We start from the raw sequence: 22,111 nt of genomic DNA on the forward strand, positions 1-22,111 counted from the left end.
AACACAAAGAACTGGTTCACGAGTAGGCACCGGCTCCGAACCGGCACCAGCACTGCCTTGGTGGAAATTTTTTTTTTGTCTCACTTCAACTTAAGTTATGCTGTAATAATAAATAGTTATTTTTCCAGTACCTTTCACGCAAAGAAAGAAGCTCAAAGAGTGGTTCAAATAAATATAATTTTAAACAGGACGGGTCAATAAGAGGTTTTGGGGCCTTCATATTCACATATGGCCCAACAGTAACAGAAGTTACAGGGAGCCCTCATAGTTCAATTGCCTTGTTTAAAAGGTCCTGCATAGGCTATGGGACACATATACAGCATAAATACACATTTGTTTTCATTATTAATGGGTTTTCTGAACCAAACTGGATCTCACGGCCTTAAACCCCGTCAATTCCCAGCGAAGTTAAAAACATGCATGGGTTAATCTTCGCTCTATGAGAGGATAAGGTAAAAATCTACATCTCCACTCGAGCACTCCAACCGATCTCCTACACACCTGCGCCTCTTTAAAGACAAGTAATGTGTACTGCAGATTAATAATATAAATGTATAAAATAATATTTTAATATTGTTGCAGTGTTTTTTTTTTTTTTTAGATTTGTCTTTATCATGCTTCTAGGTTGCAATATTTTTCTCAGTGGACATTTTAAACAATTTGCAATAATTGATTATATGCAATTCAGGTCATTTTATGATCATGGTTGTCTGACTGTACATTGTCATTATTATGTTACATAAGAAAGAGGTTTGTTCAGAAACATGCAGACTATTTCTGGTGTCTTTCCCTTTAAATGTATAATGCATATCTCAGTGAAAGGTGTAAATGTTGCAAAATACTATTATTTAAAAAGAAGATTGTTTCTAAAAGAGGACAATCTTGAACTTGAACATTCTTTTTCCTTCTGGCTTTACTCCTGCACTTACCCACTGCAGTAGTGTTTTTATGTTAAATAGTATCTATATATTAAATAGTCAATATAATGAGTTTTACACAGAAAATAATTTATTACCTTAAAGTTAAATTTTAACATTACAAAATGCATTAAGTTTTATAAAGTATACTGTATAAAACACAAAAGCTGTTCAAGAACATTGATTTTTTTTTTGAAATCTTCAAACTTGGACATTTACTTGGACAGTTTTATTCAGTGGACAAAAACTTACAGTATTATATCACAAGGAAGTTACAACAAGTCGGCCTTCACTCTTCCACTCTCGTGCATAGGTGTTATCCAGCATGATCCACATTGCACTCTCTAGCAATGTTTAATTTCAGTTGCCTGTATATGGTAACTATAAGCTAACTACAAGCACATAACACATACCACAGAATCATTTTCATGAGCTAAGCCTTGACTTTAGTCATTGCAATATATTCCTTTTCACAAATAAGTTAGGCCTAATGGATGAATATCACATATGTAGCACACGGTGGGTAGCACTCGTCTCAGTTACTGTCGCTATAAAAGCAAAACTATGGACCAGAATCAGAAGATTTGGATCAACTCACTGAAGTGAAAATTAGCAAAGATTATAGTAAGAAAGAATAAAAACAATTAACCACTAATTTCTGAAATTCAACCTCAGTTTCTCAATTTCAAGTTCAATCATGTCTTGTTTTCACATTCCAAAAAATGACTGAGTAGGAATGTTCATCAAAAATGAATGCAGTTCAGTCCATTAAGAGAAAAGGGAAAAAAGGGGAAAAAAAAATCCCATTCCCTGTCTTCAGGGAAATCCAGGTAAGACTTGAAAACCGCAATGTATGCAGTTCTGTCCTACCCAATCAGAAAACTATTTTTCTCACAACTCTTTTTACTCTGTTTCCAGGTATGTAATGATGGGATGGCTCGCCAGTCCAAATCAGGGATAAGAATCCACAGCCAGGGCAGGATTCAGGATCACAGCAGCAATTTTTCAGACACTCACAAGAGAAAAATAAAACACAAGAAAAAAAACAAAAAAGAAAACAAAGCCAAAACAATCATCAGTAACTCATTCAAATAATAAAGTTTCAAATGACCAAGTCTGTCTGTGCTGCTGGTCTTAATTGAAGTTGACATCTGAGCAATGTCTTGAAGCATATCCTGAGTCACATGAGCTGATAGAGCTGATAGAGTCACTTCTATGTACTGTGAAGGAAAAACACGTTCAGATTAGCATTTTTTGTCTTCATTACTAATTATGAGTAATAAATCGAATGCATGATACACTTTATACTCAGTTTACTTAAGTGATGTTTTTTCATTTTCAGTTGAATACTCACACATATCGTCAGAAATGCCCACATCCCATCTTGCACTGAATGTCTTCTGTTTTTGGTTTTCATTTTTGTTCTCTGTGAAAATTGTTGATTACAAACATTTTACTGAATGCAAATTATTAAAGTATTTATTGCTTGTGTCAATTATGCTTTTAAAATATGTCTTTTAACATATTCTTTGAGTAACTCAGATGAAGGATTATACATTCACTCACCACATAGAACACAACACTTTGAGTATAATTACTGTTAATTACATAATGCCATTTACAATGTCATACGCACCAGATTCAGTTCTTGAACATGCAGGATGTAAAATCTTTAAGTCATCTGACACACTGGCACCTGTTATTTCCACTGATGTTTCATCAGAAACTATAGAAAAGAAGAAGAGACACAGGACCGATGAAAGAGAATGTTTCACTCTTGTATAAACTTCTGCACTAGCTGTATAATGCCCATTACACAACAAAAAGGTTTGTTCAGAAACATGTAAACTATTTATACTGTCTATTGGCTTTTATTAAAGTGTTAAAGATACTGGCTTCTCTTATTTGCACTGAAAAAAAAGGAGACCACAAAATAACTAGAGAATAAGAGAATAAGTCAGTGGGCCCTATTTTAACGATCTGAAACGCAAGTATCAAGCGCAAAACGCAAGTAACTTTGTGGGCGGGTCTTGGGCGCTGTTGTTATTATATCGGCGGGATAATGACTCTTGCGCCAAATCTAAAATGGGTTGGTCTGAAGTAGCTTCATTATTCATAGGTGTGGTTTGGGCGTAACGTGAAATAAACCAATCAGAGCGTCATCTCATATTCCCTTTAAGAGCAGGAGTGCTTGTTCTTTAGCGGATTCCTATTAGCCTATAACGGCGGATTTGCCAGGCGCACGCATTGACGGTCAGTGCATCACATGATCAACTGCTAAATTCAAATGTTGAATTTAGCCAGAGACAGGTGTGCTCAGAGCTATATATCACAACTTTTCAGTGTTTTCAACCACATACTGTTTATTTTAGGTTTCAGACATATAAATTCACATAAGTAGGCCTACTAAAAAAACAATACATTTAGAGTTTGTAAAATACACACTGATGTCTATGGAAGAGGTAATAATAATCCTTCCATTATAATTCGACACGTTTTATTCATATCAGATACACATTGTGTAAGTAACTTTAATGTTTACTCTATTCTTCTCCCAGTTCACCATCCACTTACTCTTAAGTATTTTCGGGAGAAGTGGATGAATTCACGTGTTGTAAATCCAACAGATCCGATTCTGTTTTCTTTCAGGATCAAAAATACAACAAATGAAAGCGTTTATCTGTATTTCCGACTGATGAGAACTATGCATATAGGCTACATTCATAAATCAGTCAATTTTGTATTTTATTATGAGATATTTTATTCTAATGTGATCAGTGACTCAAGCACTGATGGACCAAAGAGCGCGCATTTCGACATTTGCAGTACAAACTTGAAATATAAATTCTCAGAAAATGCATTTTATACCAATATATTGAAACGTCTGTTTATATACTCCATTAATAAAGGAGTCCAGACATTGGAAAAATATCAGTCCACATGCGTTTTATATTTAATATGAGGGAAATAGACATGCATGCATGCGTGACACAAAAAATCTTTAACTTTTAGGTAGCAAAATATTTTTTAGTAATTCTGTCAATTACACTAAGGTTAAGCATACCAAAAGTACTACCCACTGGATGAAGAAGGGTTGGCTCTCCACAGAACATAATATATAATTTTATCTTATTTTTCGTGTTCGCATAATGAGGAAAAAACAATGTTATGGACTAGTCATTTCTCAGTTACAGACATGAGCGCTCTGAAAGCGACACTAAAAGACTACTTTAAACTCACAGAGACCTCAAACAAAAAGCACAAAGCCTTTCTTTAAAGTGAATTTCGTTTTGTATTAATTGTATCTTAATTTTAATCAATGTTTCATCAATTCATCAATTGCCTGGATTTAATAAATAAGAAGTAAATATGTCACACTGAGCTGTGCGTAATGCCCACAGACGTGAAGTGAACAAGACAGAGGCTGTCCGGTACTGTCTGAAATGGTTAACTCTGTGGCGATGCATGTGCAAAACAGATTTAACTAATCATAAAGTCAATCATGATACATAACACTGCCTACTATAGGCCTACACTAACCCCCCCCCCCTCCCCCTCAAGAATCCCGCCCCCCCTCTCACAATATAGTTCCCACGTCCCTGGGCGCACGCCAGGAACGGTTCACAGCCGAGGAGACCGACGTTCTCGTCAGTGACGTAAAACACAGAGAAGTGACGTTGGGGATGGAGAAACACACCCAAATTAACTTCGGTTAACCCTCTGGGCTTCTTCATTAATGTGTTACACTTGGCTTCCTTTTGTGCAAAAACGTACGAAGCCTTAAAATTTAACTTTTTTTTCCCCCAGGAAAACCAATGAAATATATTTTTGTTCAATAATATTTTTTTATTATTATTTAGAATTTTTAAAGATTTTTATGATACTTTGCATTAATTATATAATTTTTATGAGCTATTTTTTTCCATTAGAATTAATATATATATATATATATATTAATTGTATCTTAATTAGCGCCATCTAATGGCTTTAAAAATATATAAATGTTTGTAATGTCCTGTAACCGCTTATAGCTTTTTTATTTATTTATTTATTTATTTAATTTTATTTATTTGATTCCCATTCGGAATCAAATTACTAAGCAACCACTGAATGGACAAACACAAAATATATATCATTTTAAAGCTTAGGATCTCAGCTTTCTAATGCATCTGATCACATTTATTAACTCCTAACGAGTGATGAGTAATCCCTCTAAAACTGAGTGTACCACCAGCAGGCGCCACCTAGCTTCGAAAATATTCATTACCATATTTTTTAATTTTTTTGCCTTGATTAACACAAAGTTGATGTCATTTGAAAGCTTAGAGTCTGAACTTTACAGTGAAAAAAGAATTTTCCTCCTACCTTATTTCCTTCCTGAGTTATTCCATGACAAATAAGAAAGATATGCAAAATCATAATAAAAATTATATATATATATATATTGTCTTTTATCAGCAGTTTCTCGGCAGGACAATGTCCAAATGTAATCTAATTTATATTTTCAAAAAATGTAAAAAGAGTTCTTTCAAATGATACCTACCTTTTGACTCTCCTTGCTAAAGTTTTGGAGTTATGATTATATAGTTTTTAGTTTGGAGCAAAATTTGTTGTGTGTGTGTGTGTGTCATATTTGCACTCTTGATGTTTTAGAGTGTCACCCCTTCATTGCTGTGCACTTTTTTTCTGCACAGTGGCTGATTTGTAGTTTGTACCACCAAAAGTTTCTCTGAGTTTTCCTATTTTTTTGTATTTCCCATTCATTTCCTATGGTCGTGCATTTTTGCACGAAGGAAGCTAAGTGTGACTTTTTTTTTTACGACCCTTTAACATATCTGAATCATCTCCTTGATTTTTGTGTGTGTTCACATAGGTAATATAACAAAAGTCACCAAGTTTCATCCCCCTCCGACGAAGCAAAAAAATTTAAAAATTCAAAACTTATCTATCTATCGTAATAATGTATGATTTGCAAAAATGAAAACTGCTGCTTCTGTGTAGATGAGAGAATCAAAATATATGCGCGTTGTGCACTCTACATTGTTTATGGCCAAGCATGCGCCCTTAAAATCGCATATGAATAACATGCGCAACGCGCCACTGACTTTAGACTAGGTTTTTTCGGTCAGTGGCGGAATTGTTTTCTAAACCTGCAAAATAGCATCAGGGAACGTTTGCGCCGGAAGTGGATTTCTAAGTGTATTTCTTAGTTAACCGACGTGCGTCTGTGGATGGAAAAGTCCGCTGTGCGCGGGTGCAAAATAGAAATGATACATGCGTCGGTGTACAAAGTCAATTGCGCTGGGTGCAAGATAGGGCCCTATATGTTATGAACTTTCATGTATTGTATGACTCACAATTAAGAGCATAGTCCTTGCTATTTTTGACATTGTCTTGTGGCACATAATCATAATTTTCATAATTTTCGAAAATTGAACTGCCTGTGCATCTTCTTGAAACATATCCTGAGTCACAAGTACGGATAGAGCTGATAGAGTCACTTCTATGTACTGTGAAGGAAAAACACGTTCAGATTAGCATTTTTGTCTTCATTATGAGTAATAAATCTAATGCATGATACACTTTATACTCAGTTTACTTAAAGGACAAGTTCGGTATTTTACACTTAAAGCCCTGTTTACAGATCGTTTCTGATGAAATAGAATGGTTAAGATTAAAATTTGGACTCATGCTGCTGTCCCGAGAATTTTAGGTTTCTTTCGCTTTCCCCAAAACCTCTAGAATGGGTGTATAGGTGCACTGGAACAGTCCTTCCTAAAACGCATTAAACTTTCGTTTACAAAGACGTGAAACTCACCGAGTGGTCAGGGTTGTTCACTGATATGCTCACACAAAAATCGCTGCAAAAGATGCTTTCCAACAGGTTTTATCGTAGTTTTTGTCCAACTCCATTTACTTGTATTTGATGTGCTGTGAGGTACGGTATTACTCCGCCGCCACCAACTGGGCTGGAGTGTCTATTATTCAAGCTCTCAACGGAAGAATGTACGGGTGTGAGGCGTTTGGGAAAATAGGTCCACAGTTTTACAACGAATGGTAAAACACCTGTTGGAAAGCATCTTTTGCAGCGATTTTTGTGTGAGCATATCAGTGAGCACCCCTGACCACTCGGTGAGTTTCACGTCTTTGTAAACGAAAGTTTAATGCGTTTTAGGAAGGACTGTTCCAGTGCACCTATACACCCATTCTAGAGGTTTTGGGGAAAGCGAAAGAAACCTAAAATTCTCGGGAGAGCAGCATTTGTCCAAATTTTAATCTTAACCGTTCTATTTCGCCAGAAACGATCTGTAAACAGGGCTTTAAGTGTAAAATACCGAACTTGTCCTTTAAGTGATGTTTTTTCATTTTCAGTTGAATACTCACACATCCTCGCATCTGCACTGAATGTCTTCTGTTTTTGGTTTTCATTTTTGTTCTCTGTGGAAATTGTTGATTACAAACATTTTACTGAATGCAAATTGTGAAAGTATTTATTGCATGTGTCAATTATGTTTTTAAAATATGCCTGTCAGATGAAGGATTATACATTCACTCACCACATAGAACACAACACTTTGAGTATAATTACTGTTAATTACATAATGCCATTTACAATGTCATACGCACCAGATTCAGTTCTTGAACATGCAGGATGTAAAATCTTTAAGTCATCTGACATACTGGCACCTGTTATTTGCACTGAAGGACCATAGAGAAGAAGAAGAGACACAGGACCGATGAAAGAGAATATTTCACTCTTGTATAAACTTCTGCACTGGCTGTATAATGTCCATTACATAAGAAAAAGGTTTGTTCAGAAACATGTAAACTATTTATACTGTCTATTGGCTTTTATTAAAGTGTTAAAGATACTGGCTTCTCTTATTTGCACTGAAAAAAAGGAGACTACAAAATAACTAGGGAATAAGTCAATATGTTATGAACTTTCATTTATTGTATGACTCACAATTAGGAGGATAGTCCATGCTCTGCTGTCTGATATTGTTTTGTGGCACATCATCATCAGTGTTCTCTGCCATCATGTCCACATTCTCCAGCTCTGTGACCTCTTCGGATCCAGCTCCTTTGATTATTTCTGTTTTGAAACAATGTGTATTGTGAAAGATACAAATAAAGTTGGCTTTTTTTGTGATTTTTGTGCTTATCACTGATTTCTCATCCAAGTAGCGCATGAAAGTATATATATAACAAAATAAAGATAAAGTGCATGGTATTCTCTAAATCTGATTTGCTATTTTCTAAGTTGATTACTACGCATATTGAATTTCATTCTGTGTTTCTAAATTGTTTATGCAAATATATAATGTTAACATAAATCTACTGTCCCATCTTCTGGCTTGTGTAAATACATCTTCCACAACACACCAGATTGACCTAGGCTGTGTTTTCCAGGACATGGTAAGCCTAAGCAAATCATAATTGGCACCAATAGTCATACAGTCCACTAGCAAATAATGTAAAACGAGGCACATATTACTAACGTTAACTGACGGTATAAAAAGAGAGCGCACGCACTTCTGTTGCATGCTCTTGATTGCTGATCGCACATTATTAATCATATTATTTTGGTTTCTCTATCTAATATATTTTAAAATTACAAATAAAATGAAAATATAGGTATTGGTATCGACAGATACCAAAAATGAAAGAATCAACATCGGGCTCGTTCTGGAAAAAGTGGTATCGGAAATGCAGCCCTGGATGTTTGACGTCAACTTATTTAACCTCTCCATTAATCTATAATATAGAATACACATCAAATAATTGTCTACTGTGATCTGTTATGCTTTGACTATATGTAAATATTATATGAAATATCTAATTTAACATTAATAATAAATATTACAACTCTTAGTTTAACTGTTTACAAACATTTCATGGGGATATATATATATATATATATATATATATATATAATTAAACATATATTTGACTTTTACTTTTTCATATCAAAAGATACAGAGTAAGACCTTGAGAAAATTATGTACAGTCCGTAAAATTATTACAGTATGACTGTACATAAAAAGATTGATCACAATATTAATTGTAACACATTATAAAGTGTTACAGTTCTTTACAATGCAATAGGCATATAATACTAAGAACCGCTGAAATGAAAACTTTAAATGTTGGTATGCAGGATTAAATCTCTACACATGAACCGGTTTAAGACCAGAAATAAATAAAGACAATACACAGGCATTATTGAACTTAACAAACTAGGAATCGTAACCAGGAACAACCATAAACAGTTAAGAATGACTAAGCGAAGGTTTAGGACTCCAACATACAAAGTTGTTCAGCCTGAATAATGAAAACATATCATTTCATAGAAAACATGAAACTAATAGTAACTGCCAAAATGCTCCTAACATGACACATACTATACTGTGTCATAACTCAAAACTGAGGATTAATTTCATACAACAAACTCTTTAGCTCTTTGAAGTCTGTTTCTTTCATTAATGTACTACAGCAACAGCCTGTTAACTAACACAGTGCAACTAAATCACTTCCACATTACATTTTCATATATAACAGTGTTAACGCAGACATAAAAACTATAGCTATTACTATAGATAAACAGGTACTCATAGACGGAAGGATACCAATGCTCATATTTAGCAAAATATGTATTTTACATAAGAAATTTTGCATTTGTTAATATAAAATGTCTTACCTGACATTAATGGCACAATTCCCATCACTCTTCTGAGTAGACGGAAATGCAAACAGAAAAAAACAAAGTTTCTTCTCAAGTGACATAGTAGACCTTCTGGTTAAGCAGGAATGCATGACACACATGAACACATGAACATGAAAACAAAAATATCTAAATAAGAATATACTTATGTTTTAACCACAAAGTTACATAAAAAAATGATTATTAGGTACAATGTTATTTCGTTCATGTTGTATTGAAAAACACTTTTACTGCTATTGATGATAAGGTCAGGTTTAAAAGTGGGTTAATGTGGAAGGGATGGGTCGACAGTGTAATTCTAGATAGAAATTAATGCATTACACTGTAATTTCATGCAGGTATTTATATCATATATAAGTATTGAAAAATATGTATATAATAAGTACATTGTATCATATGTATTTAAATGTTAGTAAAGACACTTAATATAAAGTAAAGACCAAGTACACTGTCCAAATGTAAAATCAAAACATGCTTCATCTAATTAGAAGTCAAAAATATGATTTAACATGACCAACTCAACCTGGCTGCATTAGCTTCCACCAACAAAGGTCAGATCAAGAAATAGTTCATTAAAATAACAACTACCCACATTTACTTTTAAGTGTACTTACAGTCATGTTTTGAAAGCCTGAAAGTCATAATGCTTTAGAATAAATATTTAGCAGCTCAAAAACATATGATCAACATTCATGCTTTTTCGTGTATTTCAGGCATTTTACTTGATACATCAAACAAGTAGGCCTACATGAACTTCCAGGTACAGTATATTACAGTAGTGTCTTGTGTAGTCAGTAGAATTAGAGAATTACTGAATCTCCTTTAGACACAACCAAAAAATATGATGACAACCCACCAGACACTACAAAATCTCAGTTCGATCTGAAAATTCCAATGTTTAGACATTACTCAAAGAAAACAAGGGAAAATCTGTGTTTTGTGTTTTCACTGAACATGTGGATTAGTTTGTTCTCAACACACAACACTACACATTCCCAGGCAAATACTATCCTGAAATGGATGTTAAAGGAATTCTGACATGAAATGAGGGAATGGAAGAACATTACAAGAAAGGCAAAACTTTGCCTTTTAAAAGATGACAAATTACATCTTGTATTCTGTTCAGTTCAGATCTTTTATCCGTGTAAAAGTAATTTGTGTTTAATTTAAGTGTAATCAGGGTTCTCAAGTTTTATCAAAATCTTGGAGTGAGATCACATGCGGTTGGGGGAGGAGCCCTAATGGAGCCCCGCCCCCACCTGGCCCCGCCCCCCAATTTTACCCATTGTTCATAATTAACCAGCACAAACTGAAATTATAACAATTGGTAAATCTGATAAATGACAGAGCAATTAATCACATCAAATATACTCTTTAATGTTATATTTCAAAAATTAAGTTACAAAAAATTAACAAATTGCTCCAAACAGTTTGGAAAAACAAATATTTTTGCATTTTGAATGTGTCTAGTCGAAATGGTATAATGATTTATTGTGTGGTGGGACATTGAGAACAAATGACATATTAGAGTATTATTAAGGTATGTGTGTGTGTTTGTGTGTGTGTGTGTGTACACAAGAGTACACACTCCATCTTATGAAATGTGTTTTGTGTTGCAAGTGTTTGAAAAATACAAATGCAATGGCAATCAATGATTAATGTAACGTTATGTTTTGACAGGATATAAAATATTACCCAGAGCACTCTGCTTTAATACGTATGTAGCCTTAATGTAACTAGAAATACTATTAATACAGTATAATATACAATATAATTTAAAATAAAATAAATACATTTAAATGTATTTAAAATAAAATGAAGAAATACATCTTCATTCCTTCCCATACCCACTAACATTTCCCTTAGTTTCAGATAACGTAAGCTAGCCAAACTAAGCCAAAGCTTCTGGCCTGGTTGCAAAGTAGTTGTAGAGTTTTTGACTGCATCAATAATAATGTATACGATCTATATATTAAATGTTCTAGCCTTAAAATGTTAGACGAGCTATCTTACAACTTACGTTCTCCATCATCACGACGTGTGTTCGCGCGATGTTGTTGGTTACCTAGTAACGAACGTACGGTGGCCGAGAATGTTCTGTCAAGTTCCGTGTGTTCGCGCATCTATGTTGCCTATTAACGAACGCAATCTGGCCGAGATACGTGCTGGCGGCAGGAAACTTCACTTTGTGTGCCTGCGCCTCGTATACAACGTTATACATAAAGCTTGTAGGACAACTCGGTTGGCATTGCCTTTTCAGCGTGAGAAATACACGGTGTGGCGTGTGAGCGTGTGAACTGGTTGAATTGCGTGTGTCTCACGGCCAATGCGTGAGACTTGAGAACCCTGAGTGTAATTCTAATCATTGATTATAAGGTCCTCGTCTGTGTATTTAAGATCATAATCAGTTTTCTCTGTCCACCTCACTGCTCTTATTCTGAGCTGAAGCTTCATTCTCATCCTCAAAGGGCTGCTCAACATTATCCCGGAAAACTAAGCTGTCCTTGCGGTCTCTTGATTCAAATGAACCATATCCTGAACTTGTACACAGAAAGTTACAGGCGTCTGAGGTTTTCTCCTGCCTCACTGCGTGTGAAGGGAGACACATTCAAAGGTGCTCAGATAAGTATTCATAAAAATAATTGAGGAATGAAATGAAATGTGAACTTGTAATTTTTTTTACTTACACTCCATTAGTTATTTTGTGGTCAGTTCACTTGTTTGATTTGTTTTTTTGGTCAGTTGAGTCCTTACACGTATCACTAGATGTGTCACGGTCACCAGCTCTGTCACCTATACTGCACTTCACTTCCCAGCATCCCTCATGCTTCCCACCTGCACACCATCAGCCATCACCTCATCATCAGCACTAAAGACACACTTCTCCTGCACTCCCTTGTCTGGTCTCGTCTACCTGACTACCGACCCCGAGCCGTTGTGTGTTTTCAGCCTGTACCATCCTTCAACCACCTGCACCTGAGATCATCATATTCCACCCAGCTAAGTCACCGTGCAACTGCTTGAACTTCACATTCACCCTTCCTTCAACCAGTGTTTGTTCCCTAGGGATGGGCAAATGAAGCCCTGAGGCTTTCCCCTGAATGTTTCAGGAAAAGATTCGAAGCATCAAGAGTGTCGAAAACAGCGCCATCTTGTGGCAGGTCAAATTTATAGCAGCTATGTTTATGAGCAGCTGAGTGCGCAGCGCTGTTGTTTTATCCATTAAGCACGAATAAAACCCTGACAACGCTAAATGTTCAGTTTTCTGATAATATAATTCACATATTAAAGTGTGGCAATAAAATAAATATAACAATTTATTAATACTATACAGAAATAAAAAGAGTTGCTTGATGCAAGTAAATGTTGGTCTAATTATTTTATGCTTTCTATGCTGTTTATGTGTCAGAATATATGATCATGTAACATAGGCTGTAGGCTTAATTATATATATTAAGAAAAAAAAATAATTAGTAAATGGACTTAAACGTCCAAAAACCTGAGTAGTGGTCTGGGTTCAAACATTCGACTGGAAAAAAAGTGAGGCTTCGTTTTTCGTTGATCACATGTTTCTCTGAAAACAATATCGCTCCGGCACGGAGCTTCATGAGAGATTGCGCTGCATACTCGATACGCGCTTTGAAGCTTCAGTGTCAAATGTAACATAGTTCCCTGCATTCATTTAAAGGAGACATATCATGCTTTTAAATCGTTCCTTTTTACATATAAATCATACATTTGTAGTCTATATAAAGCGGAACTGCAGTGCTTGGGTCTGAATTCCTCATTATTATAGCTCCACAGGCCCCTTTTCTACCCCTTTTCTGATGTGCGTCTGAGAGCAACTCGTTTTGGTGCGGTCTCTTTAAGTAAAACAGAGACACTTCATACCCCGCCCCCCTCTCCAGGTTGCAGCGGTGACACTCGGTTCAACTCCACCCCGTTCGGCCATTTTTGTAGTTTGATAGCAGAGATACGATTATCTAGCTGCACAGAAACTTTTTATTCACACGTTATTAACAAAATGTCAACAACGGAAGACTTGTCCAGCCAGCCTTACATGTTCGAGCCAGAGTCGGAGCCGGAGCGAGATGAAAATGAAGACGACGAACCTGCAGAACAACGTCTTCATATGGATGTATCGCAATGGTGTGTTACTGTATTTACACGTGAAACTTTGGTCTTCCGACCTTTTACCACCGTGTCGATTTATTTTGATTAATATGTGCGAGGGAGAGAGAGCAAGACAGCGTCTAGTTTGGAGACGGTGTCTTGTTTACATTTTCGCCTGGCTCCGAAGAGAGAGAGAGTGCGTGCGCGCGACCGGGTCTCTGTCTCTCTGCTCGTTCTTTCAGTTAAACATGCTCCCTGTCACAAACGCGGCAGTTCATCTACATTAGACGGTGTAATGAAGCGTGTGGGTTACTACATCCAACAACCGAACATTTTAACTTACCCTCTCGTAACTTCTGCATCTTTTAGCTTGGACTACAAAATTGCAGCGAGAAATAAAAATGGCGGATTGCTCGAAGTGTTGGGCTGGAAGTCAATGTCCTTATTTGGCAGTTCCGCTGCAAATACTGTGATGTAATAGTTCACAAAACGTCATAGATAACAGAAAAATCAGAACAGGTTGAAAAATAAGGCCAAAACAGAATATAAAGATATCAACGAAGCACCTGAAGAGAATAATTTCAACTTTTCTGTACTTCTAAACACTCTAAATATACAACAAAATGCATTTAAGGGCTAAAAAAGTGGATTTAGCATGATATGTCCCCTTTAATAAACTTCGTGTATTCTATTACCTGTCTGTTCTCTTCCGTTGTTTGACGAGATATTCCCTCATCCCATCCAACTCTGTATTTCTGTTTTCTGTCAGAAATGAGATGGTGAGGTGTGATACTGGCTTTTGATACTATCATTGGCACAATCTCATCACCTACTGGAATGGAGAAATTAATAGCTTTGAGCTTTTATGAATATTAATTGCTGTTAGCTTTTGACTCACAAAATGTAGAAAATTCCATGCTGTTTGTATGATCATGTTAGTTAATATTTTTTTCAGCAACCCCATGCTTTTGTCATTTCCATTTTCTCCAGCTCTGTGGCCTGACTGGCTTCCTCAATGTCAGAGGGGTCACGACATTTGTTTTCATCCTCCTTTTGTGACTTCATTTTCAAATCCATGGTGGTCCTCCTTTTTGGTAAAAAAAAAAAAAAAGTTTTACAATACAATAGCTTTATATTAATTACTTCCTTCTGAATGCAAAACTTGGCGGTGTCTGAAATCGCATAGTCTATCTCTTCTTGAGTAGGAACTCAATCTGAATAAGTAATTACTTCACAACTGCTAAAAAAGTATGTTCTATATGGTATGAGTGTGTGTAGTATGAATGTAATATGGATGCTGTACATCCGCCATGTTGTCATGTGACCTACCAGATTCAGTTGCGTTGCTTCACCTCCATTCACAAATCCTCTCCAGTCCATTACACTTCAAAATCTATGCTATCCGGGTACTTTTTTGTCTATTCTTTTGAGTAGGCCTAACCTACTGTGGATTCAGACATACAACTTTTGTTTGTAAACAAGTGGGTCGCGGGAGATTTTGTATGGGTCGCCAAGTCGAGCACTATTTTTCAGTGAGCTATAAACGCGTTCTCATCCTAGGGCGTCATATACTGACGCTTTTGACATTTCGTCCACATGCAACGCACATGGCACCCTTTAGCGTCAATATGAGACGCACAGGTTATGGGTAGGTTTAGGTCTGGGGTAGGGGTAGGGTTAGACCGCTAGGAGGCGCCTTCTGGCCCATATCTATCTGCGTCTCGTATTGACGCTAAAGGGTGCCATGGCCCATGTGTGTTCCATGTGGACGAAATGTCAAAAGCGTCAGTATAGGTATATATCAATACGCCTGTATTCCTGTGGGCGGAGGTTATGGTTCTAGTGACATCATTAAAGAAGGAAGTAGAGGGGTGTAGTCCAATCGAGCCGTTCGTTGTAGTCAACTTCTGTTAAATAAAATATCTCGCTTGGCATTGAACTTTGAGCTTTATAATTTTACAGATATTATTTATACTCTAACAACAACATTACACACTAACTAAAGTTTGAAACATGGGATCACGAAGAACGGGACCTTTAATGCATGATGCATTTAAAAGTTAATGGCCATACGGATATTTATAAAAGTCCACATTGTTATTGGAGATTAAATATAACACGTATAACAATAAATAAATATATATATATATTTTAATCAGGTTAACTTTGATTAGTCACTCAAACTTTTATCTAAACCTCTCACCGTCGGTCGCGCACATCCGCCATGTTTTGTAGTTTCTTTTTTACACCTTTTACTCGTGTTTGTAGTACTTCTTGTAAATGTAGTTGTAAATCTACTGGAAATAGTAGACCAAACGGGGACTTTTGACATAGACCTACTCTTTTCAACATACAATGCTTTGGGACACTCTTATTCTAATCTCACATTTAGGATGGATATGGACATTGGGACGCAGGGAAAGTCTTTATTTAAAAGTGTAATGGCGCCCTCTGCTGGCTACAGGAAACACCTCCATTCACAACTAGATAAACACCCATTGAGGCCACCATCTGTAGGCTACTTCCACAGCATTAATTTATAAAACAGAACAACAAATTACAAATAAATACATAAATATAAGACATTGCAAAACGATACATTCACTTTATGGAACACATTTTATTATTAGTAGTATTTTTTATTTAAAGTTATCGGCTAGTTTGTGTGTGAAGCATGTTGTTTATTTTATTTAGATATGTCTTAGACATATCTCCACAGAATGCAGATATTATATAACCAATTTGTAGGTGATTATGAGGGTGATTATGAGTTTATGAGAGTTGAACTGGTTATAGACAATATGCTGGTGTTGAGAGGCTGCATTCCAACCTGAGGAGGTCAGTCGTTGTAATACTTATCAGGCAATGGCATGCTTGTGGAAAACACTTTGTGTCTTTTATCTACTTTTATTAGTCTACAAACCACTACACATACAGTATGTACACACAGCCTTCAAAACTGAGGAAAAACCAATTCTTTTCACATGTGCAAATATGTTTGTCAATGTAGGCCTTTGTGAAAAAGAAGTGCAAGTAGGCCTACTCACTAAATAATAAAGGTATATAGACGTTATAGGCATGCAGGCCTATGTTTATAGGTATTGGTCAATATAATACAACTAATTGTTATCATTAGGCCTACAACATCAAGCGTGCATATAAATATGTGTTTTGCTTTTGTGAAGTAAATGATTGCAGTCTGCCTAACTGACTAAATATGGGAGTTGTCACGGTCGTACTTCACCCACGCAACAGGCTTGAAGGAAATAAAAATCCGTTTTTGCGCCAAGCCAAGCGTCAATCGAGGACATCTTGGCCTATTTTATAATCACCCACAAGGGGGCGCACGGACTCACTCTCCCCCTCCACACTGTCCCAGTCTGGCGTACCAAAACAAATCCTCCATCCTTCCGTGCAATGCGATCCCATACCGCCTTCCGGCTCCCTCAGCAAGTTTGTGTGAACCAGTGAGCCTGTGATAGTGTTCATAGACAGACGGCCGTTTATACAGCGGTACAGGTGTGAGGAATGGTGTCCCGGTGCGATTCATGCGGGATAAAGCTACTAACGTTAAATACCGAGGAACATTAACCAGCGATCAACAGGACGACGCTCGCTCGGGTCTATCCCGACAGACAGCAGCGAAGTTTGGTTGAGCTCAGATCCCAAACTGCTCACACACAGGTGGGACAGACAGACAGACGGCTATTTTGAACTTGACGAAAAGGTGTGTAAAGTGAAACGTTGTGCTTTTATCACTCTGCGTGTGTTTTACCTGCTTTATGTCATGCTGCTTCTGTTGATCTTCAGACAAATGAGAATAATAAAGCAGGCTAGTCAAATCAGCTAACAAAGAAACTCACACGCGAGCTATTTACATTTCTGACCATTACAAAAATACCACTGTAACCATTGTTTGCGGCAAAACAATATGTTTACTTTATGTATTGCTAATGCAACAAAACTTTTACGTTTTCATAGGGAACTTCTAGGTATTGTCGTATTAGCTAACAATGTCAACACAATAGAAATTAAACAAAATTACAAATATTATGAAAGCTGTTTGAAAGGGACCATGATCCCATAACTGATTTTCAGTCGTTACTATGGTATTCTGTTTTGGTACTGTGGTATTTTAAGTGTCTTTGTGGTTTAATGTCACCATTATATGGTTGGACATTTCCAATAAGCTTGAACTGTGGTGGACTTTACATTTCTGCTTCTTGTATGCTTTATTGTACAGTGTACGATGTAGCCTAGTTAAGTCATGCTTGCTCTGATTTGTTTAGTTTTTCTCAGTAATAATTTACATTTTTTTGTTGCCAGGATAAACATTAGTTGTGGTTTATTTCTGGTAGATGTTAATCAAGTTTTTCTCCATTCAGTCAAGCTGTGGATCTCCAGTTATTATGACCTGTGATTCTCTGCTTGGTATTGTAGCACTTTATGCATGCCTTACAAGTTTCTTAGTTTGTCTTGAAATATTTGCATACAGTTCATGAGTTTGTCTTTAAAGGGGGCGGTATCAGCTACACTGCTTTTTAAATGTTTGAGGTCAGTCATATTTACACTTTTGTTCAACAAGGATTCGTATCATTTACTGATCAATATAATGATAAATGTTACAAAAGATTTCTAAATACTGTTGTTTAAAACTTTGTATTCATCAAAGAATCCTGAGAAAAGTGTCATGTTTTCCATAAAAAATATTAAGCAGCACAACTGTTTTTAATATTAATGATAAATTTAATGCATCCCTGTGACTGTTAGTGTAATATAAATCAGAATATTAGATGTGACTCTGAAGACTGGAGTTATGATGCTGAAAATTCAGCTTTGCCACTACAGAAATAAATTAATAAATTAAAATATTTTAAAATATATCCAAATAGAAAAGTTATTTTAAATTGCAATAACATTTCACAATATTACTGTTTTTACTGTATTTTTTTTCCCAAATAAATGCAGCCTTAATGAGCATAAGATACTTCTTTTAAAAACATTACAACTTTTGAACTGTAGTGTATGCATCTAAAAGCTGTTGATAAACATAGTTCAGTTGAATCTTAATAAGTCAACCAAATACAGGCATATTTATATATCCTTTCACGTTTTAGAATTCAGATTTTGTTTTGCGATTCCACTTGTCAGGTGATTTCCGCCCAGATATATGCTGAATGGCGTCAGCTGTAGTTTGTGTACAGGTGATGGGCTTCATCATGTGTGTGTACTGAAGCCCTGCCATGCTCATTCATTGGTGTTGTTGCTCAGGTAGAGCATGGAAAGTATTTTACTTCTGCCAAACTGGCTGAACCAGAGTGTCAGTTGTGCACACACACACACACACACACACACACACACACACACACACACACACACACACACACACACACACACACCATGAAAAAAAGACAGGAAACACAATGGCGTAAAAAGGCTTCAAGGGAATCAGTTGGTTCTTGCTGAACTGGGTTTTTACCAGATTAGTTGAAAGATAGTAAAACTATACTGAAGAAAAGAGTTACATTCCTTCTTAAGAGCGCCAATCACCTGGGCTTGGCTACCTTTTTTTTTTTTTTTTTAAGAGTGTGGACAAAAGTATTTTTATAAGTAGTTTGGCTTGTTTTTTAATCATTATTTTGGCTTAGAGATTCTCTTTGCAAAGTTAGCTTGAAAAAGGTTGAGGTTATAATGGGTTATTGTTGTCCTAGAACCTCAAGTTAAAGAATGGATACTCTGTCAGAATTGTACTCAATAAAAAGTCAAAGTATCTAACCCAAAACATACTTGAGTGAAAGTAAAATCACACTTGGCATGTTCAGTTTTATTAAAACGAACCTTTGTGCGATTGCTCCGTTAGTGCGGTTCATTTAAATACGTGTGAGCGCTGCCATCCGAACCCTTGTCCTGAAAAAAATTGGGTCTCGGTCCGCTTCCAAACGAACTCTGGTTGCGGATGAATGGGATTTGAATGCTACACGGACCAAAGACATGTAAACAAACCAAAAACAGGACATGATGTCACAAGATGTGACCCTAAAAAGGACAGAATGCTCAAGCATGCCTTTTTTCTTTTTTGTCATAGTCGCGATGTTGCCCATCACAGTTCGGCACAGACTCCAGAACCACCAACTTTATAGATTTTATAAGCTCTTCACGAGTTGTCAGCTCCATCATATACATCATATGTATGCACATTTAGCCCAGCACACAGCATTGTTTCAGATGTTTGACAAGTTCCATCGCAATATGTCATAAAAGTTTTTGGATGTTTTTTTTTTTGTATCTTTAGGTTCTGTGATGACAGTGTGAATGTTAAGTGAACCAGGACTAAATGTAACAGGGCTCCAGACTAACTTTTTTTATTAGGAGCACTGTAGCCCCTGACTTAAAATTTTAGGAGCGCAAGCAGAAAATTTAGGGGCACACCTTCACATTTTCCCCCTAAATAACTATTACAGACAAATGCTTTGATAATAAATAGACTTAACATACATAAATGATGCTGCAGTTTTATTTTAAGATCACAGGGCTCCAGACTAACATCTGAGGGCAGCGGCACTAAGTTCTACAGAAAGTGTTTGGTAGCACTGTGGGATGACAAAGCACTGAGCTTAATTTGAGGTGTATAGATAAAGTTAACTTTAATTTTTATCATTCATCAGTGACAAAATAGATATTAGGGAGTGAAAATAGCCAATAAGCGCCCTCAGCAGCTATGTTTACAATGGTAATTAAATTTTATGGTAATTTTAAATAAGTGTGAGTTTTCCTACTTCTTGAAACTTTCAGTTTTATAAATAGAGACAATCTTTAAAGGATGAACAAAAATGTTTTGGTCAACACATTAAAAATAACATTTAAATATGATATAGTTTTGAAGTGCTGGAAAAAGATGTACACTACTTTTATAACCATAGTATACCATAGTTATAGTTATGCCTGGTTCAGATTACACAATTGTTTTGTATGTTACGGTAGTCACTGTGTCAGATTACACGATTTTGACTCCTAAAAATCTTGTCATGTCGTGGACAAGAAACATGTCAGACTACACGTTGCTTTACGACCAGTCATCGCGAGCCGTCTCACACACACATTCACTCGCACATATATGTCCACACGCACTCACTCACATACACGCACTCACACACACACACACTCACCACGCTCTCACTCACTCACTTACTCACTCACTCTCGCTTGCGCACGCACACACACACACACACTCACTCACACACTCGCGCACACACTCTCTCACTCACTCTCGCTCGCTCGCTCACTCATAACTCTCTCACTCACTCACTCGCGCACACATACACTCATTCACTCTTGACGGAACCCGTCATGGAGGACCGTTAAAAAATTAAACATGCTAGTCTTTTTGTCATGATGTCGTAAAGCATCGCAGACGCGACGTCGGTTGTCGCCCACTTTGACACACTATACGAGATGAAATTTACTGGTCGCACATGTGCGACTGGATGTAAAATTCAGTCGCACACTCTCAAATTTTGGTCGCAGTCTGGAGCCCTGTGTTGGTCCGGACCCAAATAACCAAGAGACCCGAACTACAAGTGTGAACACACCCTAGGTTTCCACTTTTTATTACACTCAATTGTTTAAAAGTAAATAATTTTTTGAGCTTTTAAAATTGATTGAAATTTCCTATTAAAATACATTGATACAGCAACTGTACAAAGCAGCTAGTTTAATCACAATGGACATTAAACTGAAACCGATTTCTAGAAATTTGTTACCTGATATTATTAAAGTAAAATTCTGCAGCTGATATTTATCTTTTTTGTCACTTGAATATAAGATATGAAATAGTGTGTTCACACACGAGCCAAACAGCACTGCATGGGGCGGCCTGATATAAGAAGGTTTTGAGAGGTCAGGTGACTGGTTGAGTTGTGGCCCCGCTCCCGAATCTGATTTAACTAGTTAACTCCATTTAACACAGTTACACAATGCATTGCTTTAGGTTAAATACTCTGTTGTGTACATTTCACATAAATGGTAGCATTCACTGTAGTGTGTGCTCATTAAGAGTATTTTTTTTTTTTTTGAAAACAACATTACGCCATGATGACATGTGGCTTGAACTTTCAGTATTTAAATGAAACTGAAAGGGGGTAAAAAGTCGAGTTTTGAGTCTGACCTATGAGATGAGACTACCCCACTCTCTTTCCTCTACTTTCCTACACTTTGATGTTCTTGTAGTTACAATGGATGTAAATTCCTCCTTGATTCCCCAAAATAATGTAATGAAGTATTGTAATGAAGTAGCTACTTTATGCCCATGGTATGCATTTAAGAAACAGGCTTGGTAATTTTAAATAACCTGCAAGTA

General features: G+C 36.4%; 2 protein-coding genes across 5 annotated transcripts in view; one reads left to right on the forward strand and one right to left on the reverse strand.

Annotated features, from left to right (window-relative positions):
- Positions 1 to 987: 987 nt before the first annotated feature.
- On the reverse strand, positions 988 to 9,676 carry LOC307173548 (uncharacterized protein). 3 transcript variants are annotated; one of them, XM_079896742.1, is made up of 8 exons: positions 9,619 to 9,676; positions 7,885 to 8,013; positions 7,545 to 7,616; positions 7,302 to 7,355; positions 6,359 to 6,427; positions 2,554 to 2,643; positions 2,272 to 2,343; positions 988 to 2,137 (listed from the first exon to the last, which is right to left on the reverse strand). In XM_079896742.1, exons 1-8 carry the CDS (start codon positions 9,641 to 9,643, stop codon positions 2,052 to 2,054), a joined length of 597 nt encoding a protein of 198 aa, XP_079752868.1. In that variant the 5' UTR covers positions 9,644 to 9,676; the 3' UTR covers positions 988 to 2,051. The 3 variants fall into 3 exon arrangements, with proteins under 3 accessions (XP_079752868.1, XP_079752867.1, XP_079752869.1); XM_079896741.1 differs by having other exon boundaries at positions 6,275 to 6,427; XM_079896743.1 differs by lacking the exon at positions 6,359 to 6,427.
- Positions 9,677 to 17,131: 7,455 nt separating this feature from the next.
- LOC307173529 (uncharacterized protein) overlaps positions 17,132 to 22,111 on the forward strand; it is a 42,901-nt gene continuing 37,921 nt past the window's right edge. Inside the window, exon 1 of one of the 2 annotated variants that reach the window (XM_079896705.1) lies at positions 17,132 to 17,482. The gene's annotated coding sequence lies outside the window, so the exon portion shown is untranslated. The remainder of the gene's footprint in view (positions 17,483 to 22,111) is intronic. The other variant, XM_079896707.1, reaches the window with a different exon arrangement.

The sequence above is a fragment of the Squalius cephalus genome, assembly GCF_949319135.1.
Source record: "Squalius cephalus genome assembly, chromosome: 16".
Lineage (NCBI taxonomy): Eukaryota > Metazoa > Chordata > Actinopteri > Cypriniformes > Leuciscidae > Squalius > Squalius cephalus.